The sequence below is a fragment of the Sinohyriopsis cumingii genome, chromosome 5 (genome assembly GCF_028554795.1).
Source record: "Sinohyriopsis cumingii isolate HCF-2022 chromosome 5, ASM2855479v2, whole genome shotgun sequence".
NCBI lineage: Eukaryota > Metazoa > Mollusca > Bivalvia > Unionida > Unionidae > Sinohyriopsis > Sinohyriopsis cumingii.
The window spans coordinates 100,092,201-100,100,454 of record NC_142965.1 but is presented as its reverse complement, the minus strand read 5'-3'; the positions used below and the strand labels follow the sequence as shown (position 1 = coordinate 100,100,454).

Sequence of the window (8,254 nt, the reverse complement as noted above, 5' to 3'; positions counted from 1 at the left end):
AAAAATGTTCACACTCCTTATAATAATAATGCATGTTATGAAATGCATATGGACTTATTTAATTTGACTGAAAGCAACATTTCCTATACAATTATTTAATTTAACTGGAATTAAAAGCTGTATTAACAGTTGATATAGGGCATGTTATTAGATAGCAATTTCGTGAGAGAAAAAAAACATAACCCTAGGACATTATATGAAAAACTGTCAGTGTTGTTTTGTGTGTGTTTTTCATAGTAAGATTGCACTGCTAATAAAGATGAATCCCCAAACAAATTTCACAACTTTGCCATGAATATGGCAAAAAATCATCCAAAATTAAATCGGTGAACAAGAGTCCCTCAAATAGAGTGACACTTCACTAACAAAAACGAATTTGTGAGCATATGACACAATTCCTTAATTACCTCTTAACTGATCAGTATATAACACATCTGAGATAACGTGTTTCAATCATCTTGAGAGTTTAATGTGATATATAATATTATGCTAAAGGTGGTGCTCCACAGTTTTGTATTTTGTAGGATTTGAATTTTAAAGAAAAAGAATCTTCCCGGTTTTCCTGGCTATTTAACAATGACCATGTATATCTTAGGTACTGTTCAATGAACTTTTAATTCCCTTTATTTTTGTGTATAATTGATGGGTGTAATATGGGTTATAGAGTATTCAGCTAGGCCTTACTTCAGATGTGCACCTTAAAGACTGCTAGCTCCCTTTGGTCATTTTCACTCACTGGATGTCAGAGGTAGATTGTAAACATATTTGGAAATTCATTCATTTATAAGCTGGTATTGTCTTGTCTGGAACAATTTGTTTCCTGTTGTAATAGCTAATACAGATTGTGTACTCTTAGACTAATTCAGGCTGATTTTTTTAGCAAAAGAGAGCAGTAATTTTTGTTGTGTGTTTAGATCATGTACAGTTTCCACAAAATACAATATCCAAAGAAATTTCAGCTAAAGTACATGAAAGAAACATAGATGTATACCAACATTCTTTCCAGTGTGCATGTTGCAAATGTAAACAACTTAACTTTACACCTGCCACTCTCTCAGAAGTTCAAAATTTTGTAGAGCACTCCTAAAGTCACTGTGTAGAAACCATTATTTATTAGATTTGCCATCCCTTTGATCTTTGATCTTTTGACCCCTAAATACATAGGTTTCTTAGGTGACCTTAACCATTGAATATTTGATTCCAAAATGAATAAGCTTTCTTCTTACTAAAAGTATAAGTCATCGACAAATTTTGGGAAAGGTATAAGGTCAACATTTTAAGCAGTTTTGCAGCCACAGTTAGCCTTTTGTAAGACACTATGGACCTAGCCTGTCATACTTTGACTCCAAAATGATTAACCTTTATGAAAGCTAGAAAGTGAAAGCCACCCACAAACTTTAGTCTGTGTTTTAGATGTATGACTAAAGTTATTGTATTAAAGACGAAAATAGTAATGGACAGACCTATATCATACCATTTAATGGGACTAATGAGTTATGCCTCTGCCATATTGATGGCAGAGACAAATAAATCCAAAGTCATGAAGTCATAAATATAAGTCCTAAAAATTATTTCTGTATGAAAGTACTTAATGCCATGCATCTCAAAATTATCTTTCATGACTCAGAGTAAATTATGTATTGCTACTATACATCTTGCTTCATGACTCAAAGTAAATGATATATTGGTAGTGTACTATACATCTTGCTTCATGACTTAAAGTAAATGATATATTGGTACTATACATCTTGCCTTATGACTCAAAGTAAATGATATATTGGTACTAGACATCTTGCTTGCTAACCTCTAAGCCACTGTGGCTCAAAACTCTATCTAGAATATGAAGACAACATTTGGAGTAAAAGTTAAATGAACAAGTACAATACAATCCCAAAGTATCTGCCTATCTTCGAATGATAGAGAATACATTAGCCAGGGTATTTCAATCCATAAAAAGAATTTGCAAAAGAATAATCATACAAATGAAAAAGTGTTGTATCATCTGGTAGCTTCACAGTTTGAGATGAATGAGGCAATTTATGCATATGTTTGCTGTTGGCAAAAAGGATTCAGATGATATAAATCTGATGTTTGCAGGAATTTTAAATCCAAGAACTGGCTCCTCATCAGTACCAGTGATCAATTGCAAAACACTCTCCACGCACACTGGTTCTTTGCGGCCATCTGCAATAATACACATGTAGGAATTACAACCGATATAATTTTGTTTTACATTAATTATTCTGGAAATGTCTAATTGATTTATTGGATGGATTTGCTTTTAATTAATGCAATGATGCAACTGTATACTTTTTGTGCTGTACCCTTTGTAAGGTGTTAAAGAGGCTGATGACTAGCTCAAAAACATGTCTTGTCTGTAAAAGCAGGTAAGCAAATGTTCCAGACGCTTCAGATCAAATCCTGTTATGAAATCATTAGGCACCTTTTAGACAGAAAACTAAAATTTTATCTTAAAAGAATGGTGCAACTATCAATACTTATTTTTTAAACAAACACACACACCTGAATGAAACATGGAAAATTCCGATGAATTTTGTTATTCGTGTTGGAGAAGTGTTAAAGTGTTGGTGGACTCACCTGCAACTTCTCTCAAGTATCTTAAGAAAGTTGCGTACACAGTTTTCTCAAACTGATTACTATTCGTCCCCTCTTCACTGAACGGAGGTTGAACCAATGAAGTCAGCTTTTTGTAAGTCAGAGGGATCAATATTGAATGAAACAGATATAGGAATGTTGGAAGCTGCCTGCTAACCTGTAACAATAAAAAAACCTGTGCATTATGATTACTGTGCTGTGCCAGTAGCCTCGATTATGTTAATATGCCAATAGTATTGAGGTAGCACAAGGATATATTCCAAAATTTCCTTGAATTTATTCACAATAATCTCAAAATAGTGACTTTGTCCAAATAGCATGAGTGAGATCTTTGTAATTCCAGTGAATACATTTAACAAATACTCTCAAATTAAAATTGAACACAACAAAAGACTGAATCCACTTTGGATATAAAGATAGGAATTAGTAACTATAATATAATTAACCTTAATATAAGACACAATTTGAGGGTCAGGATGAAGGTTAAAAGTTCATTTCCAGAACATACTAAGTTATAGACAATCTTTTTTAGATCCCAACTACTCTGTCATCTTAACGGAAATTTCCATCAAACTGTAACAGAATTCACTTTATGGAAATTCTAAGGCTGCATCTTGAACTCAAACCCAGTAAACATGTTTACCCTATATGACATTAAAGATGCATGCCCAGCTCCTATCCTCAGTTAGGTAAATCACATAATACAAATTATATATATATATATATATATATATATATATATATATATATATATATATATATATATATATATATATATATATATATAATCATGGACAAAAGCTAACACACAATACAAATTAAATATACCTAACAATGAGCTTAATCATAAGGCATAGGTTTGTCATCTGATAAACAATCCAGAAGTGTAGGGTACAGAAGTGTGTGTAATCTGATAAAATTGGTACTGAAGTGTAGGGTCTTACAAGGTGCGTGAAATGATGATAAGAGTTTAATCATATTTCAGTATACAATTCTCATCTGGTACAGCCCCAATGACTCCAAACCATTCTGCTGATTAACTATGCAGGGTGAGGTTTTCTGTGCTGTTGAACAGGTCTTCCAGAATATTTGGACTCTTGAATGTGGGAATTTTTCTGTTCTTCAGAACACTGAGGGCTATAATAAAAATAATAATAATAATACAACCAACAACCAAATTAAATGAGTTTTTGTCTCCCATTTACTATAGTTAGGTCACAAAATTTCACAATAATGAAAGCTATTACATTTAATACGGAGCTGTAAAGTCATTTGACAGGTATGGAAAGTAACTATGTTTCATTCCCTTATCTCAAACTAACAGAAAAGTGTAGAAAAGGGGAAATACATACTGGTGAAACCGTCACTGTGATACACGAGGTGTCATCAACCTGAAAAGCATAACTATACCATGGTTCAACTCTCTACCTCTGAGAGCTTTTTATGATATAAACAGAAAGGAAGGAAACATTTAAAAATTGATATGTGGCCTTGACCTAGCAGATCCCTAAAATGAAATGGGCATGTCCATTCACTGTCCATTTATTTACCAATCAATCACTGATCAATTAACTTATGACCAAAGCAAACTTTGATAAGGACTTTGCCATCTATCCCTTGCCCTTCATCAGACAATAATAAGGACAGGCATCATTCATACAGAGAGATACCAAGAAATATAGATATAAGTTGTGCCTTCCCAAAAGTCAATACTAGGTTGAGTCAATCTTCTTGAACAGAATCTCGGTATTAAGAAGACACTATTCAAAACCCAAATTAATGCATTCCATATAAAATCAACCCCATTATAAGGGAATTCTATAGCTAAGAAAACAATGGTTTATCATGGTTTGATGACCCACTTGCCATACAAAGCAATATAAAATTTAAAAACTAATGGAACCTTGAATGAGGGTCTATTTAAAATATCTCATGGGCTGTAAATATTACCCATTGAGTGAAATAATTTCATGATAAGATTTGGTCTTTAATGTTGTCCATTCTAACAATATATCCATCTGTCAAATACCTTGATGGCAAACACATGGCCCAAATATATGTGCATATAACAGTCACATTTATATTCCAGGCAGATTCAGCAAGTCCAGAGGGAGGGTGCTCTATTCTTTTAGTTTCGCTGTACAAGTGTACATGTAACCACTGAAAAGAAAAGTACAAAACGTGAATGTAAATTAACACTTGCCAAAGACTTTGCCTATTGTGTCATAGTCTGATGCCAGAAGTTCCCTCAGACCATTATCAAAATATTTTTCCTTAATTTCTCTTAGAATAAGTCGGAAGAATTCTTTTCTTGGACCTCCATAGTCAGCAGCAATCTAATAGAAAATGTTTGAAATAAAAGAACATGAACAATGAAAGCCTTGTTGCCCTATGCAAATTCACTAAAAGACACTAAAAACCAATCACCTGGTTATATTAAAATGTTCTGTGAACAAAAGTAGTTGCTTATACAGTGGATCATCTCTTATAAGGCCACAACCTCTTCTAGGCAAATGTTGCCTTTTAAAAATTGTCATGTGCTGAAGAGTATAAAATAGCAGCTAGCAATACTGGTAATACATGCATACCATTCTGGTGTCTAACAAGCATGTTCTATTAAAATGGGTGGTATTTGGGTGGGTGGGGGTGAAAAGGGCCTCTCAGGAGGGAGACCAATGTATTTATTTATAATACTGTTAGAAAAATTCAAACATTTACACTTCAGTCAAACCATTATGACAAGTTCATGTATTCCAAATATGCAGACCTTTATTTTAACAACATTTCACCCCTTAAAAAAGACTGTATGATTAATTTGTTCCTTGTCATCAGCAAAAAAACTACATATGACTAAAAATTACAATAAGAGAGATCACAAAATGTTTTCATTTTCTGTCTAATAGTAGATCCAGCACAAAGGGAATTTTCGTTAGGCTCTGTTCTTATGCTAGACTCACATGTCTTATGATAACATGATAAAAATACTGGTAGAATGAAAGTTTGACATAGAAGCAACATTTACTAGTTTTTCTGCTCCATCAGTTTGAGTGGACCAATGATTTGTTTTGCAAACTCTGTTGATGATTGCTAATTGTATAGACATAAATATCATTGGGAAAATGTCTGAAAAAAATAGACCAAGAATCTCTTTACCAAATTATCAATGTCACTGCTACTTTGAAACCCACTAAAACGATACTACATGTAAAATACACCATTCATGAATGCATTATATCACCTTCCTCTGAAAATAAGCTTGACCACAATTTCTTGACAATGCTGCATGTCTTTATGAGAATATCATGTATTACATACAAGCTGTAATTTATTGAACAGTAAACAAAACAATTCTGCTGGAATATCATGAAGAAAGCTGCATAACTGACTTGACATTATGAAATCTATTTAGAGAATTCAGTAAGTAATATTACCTCATTATAAAACTGCACTTCAAGTGTTTTCCTGAGATTTGTGATGGCACTTATTTCATCCATACCTGTGGATAATACATTTATCCTGTCCACTAGAATGAAATTTGTGTCACCTTCTTCACAAACAGTTACATCTTCCACTTCCAATTTTCTGCCAGTTACAATGACTTCCTGTAACTTTTTCAGGATTTCCACAGGGTCACTGATACTTCCTGTCCTACAGTATTCAATGGCCTTTGTCACAACCACTGAAATAGGACTGTCTGTATCATTTGATGGAGTTGCTTTTCCTAAATTATCTGCTGAATTTGCTGTACTTGAATTATTGTCATGAATAATTGAATTTCTGCAGCAGAATTACTTGCATGTGAATTAATTACATAAATGATTGTTTCTGCATTTGTTGTATTTTTTTCTTCCAGGCTCTACATCAGATTGATCAATTATGAGTTCATCAATTTCGTTCTCAAAGGAAACAGAAGTTGATGTTGCTGTTCCACTGTTTCTGAATGAAACATTAGATACAATATCATCATCACTCTCCAAGTCCTGCAAGTCCAATGCACCTGGACAAAATTGCATATGATCTCTAAGTTCATCCGTGACATGAGGCTTTTACTAGCATTTCCCTTGTGTTGTCTGTTTGTAGTGGCTTTGTTGATAAATTCTTTTGAATGGGCTTTATGTATATATTTGCTTGCAGGCCTACTGTAGCTTTAAGCTCTCTGACTGACCAGCAACAATCAATAAGTTTTAAAGTTCTACAGTTTTGTGAGGTTCTCAGTAATTCTATTCCACCACAATCATTTAAATGTGGAAATCCCATAGTTTCATTTCCTTCATATGGCTGTGCAGACATCAATTTCTCTACTACATCTTCTTCCTCATCATCAGCATCTAGTCTGATTTTTTCACTCCCAAACCAGCTTTGTGTAATATTTCTTTTTCTGTTGCAGTTGGGATGGATCTGCTTCCTTTGTTTGCTAAACACACAAACTAAACAGTCCAACCGCAGGATTGAGATTTCTTTCTGCCATTATGGGTGCTGGACCTTTGCCTGTTCTGGCCCCTTATTTACCCACTGAATAGGGTGGCACATTCATGTGCTATCTCTTGAGCCATCCTACTCTTTGAGCTGGTCACGTTATTGTTTGTTCCTGTCTCAGTAGGTTCATTGGCAAATCTTTTTTTTCAGTTTTTGATTTATTGTTTCCCTAAGACGATGTCTATCTCCAATTGTTTCCACACCAAGACGAATCAGCTCACTATCAGAAAGTGACATGATCATGGATGCATCTATTTTTTCTGACTGGAATCGTTCAAACAGTGTACTAAGACCTAGCACATCCAATGTTCTTTGAAGTATATCCACCATTTTTTAATTAAGCTGCCACACACCTCCAAAGGTTTTGGACACAACTAGATTTTTGGGCATTTGCAAAATAATATTATTTATTTCTTGAATCATAGATGAACAGAGTAATTAAACCATTTGGCTGTCCTAAACTACACATGTAGTAACCACCCCAAATTTGTCCTCATAGGGTAGGTCCCTAGAATAAATATACACATGAAGGCCAATTTTGTTTTGTTAGTCTTTTTATATGTAGCACTTGTATATAAAGCAAATGGGTGGGGAGTTCAATGGTTTTTCTAGGCTTCAACCCACAGGCATATAGCCACCATGACTCAATGCTTTAGGTGGTGGACTAGAAGAAGACCAGTTTGATTTCATTGGGTCAGACTGGCTAAAGCAGCATGTCCTATTACAAAGTACTTTATTCTGACTGCCTCAACATGATATAACATAAAAAGTGTTGCTGTGCCATACAACACCAAACAAAACATGAGACAATGGCTTTAGCTCCCCATCTCCAACCAAAAATCAAATACACTCATGTTGTATATCCCTGCCATTACTGCATATACAAAGTTTGATCCAAATTATTTGAAAAAGTCATTGTAATTAAAATTTGTACTTATTAACCTTGGATGATAGATCTCTGCCCAGGGCCTCCAGGCACTTGGGCATGGAGCCAAAATATGAAGGTCTGGTGAAAAAGCATTTGTTCACTCGACTAATTTATATCATACAATTTAGGCATTACCACTTAAAACCTGAAAAATTACACATACTCTAGATCCATCGTTAGATATACATGCTAATGACAGTTTGTGTCTTTTGATATTTCTATAAAGTTAAGACA

The 8,254-nt window shown here is 34.1% G+C and overlaps 1 protein-coding gene and 1 pseudogene across 1 annotated transcript; both read right to left on the bottom strand.

The window, feature by feature from the left end:
• Window positions 1-1,758: 1,758 nt before the first annotated feature.
• On the bottom strand, window positions 1,759-3,271 carry LOC149799871 (uncharacterized). Its single transcript, XM_089958295.1, has 3 exons — window positions 3,260-3,271; window positions 2,599-2,773; window positions 1,759-2,184 (listed from the first exon to the last, which is right to left on the bottom strand). Exons 1-3 carry the CDS (start codon window positions 3,269-3,271, stop codon window positions 2,012-2,014), a joined length of 360 nt encoding a protein of 119 aa, XP_089814421.1. The 3' UTR covers window positions 1,759-2,011.
• A 326-nt stretch (window positions 3,272-3,597) lies between these two features.
• On the bottom strand, window positions 3,598-7,169 carry LOC149799870 (uncharacterized; annotated as a pseudogene).
• Window positions 7,170-8,254: the final 1,085 nt, after the last annotated feature.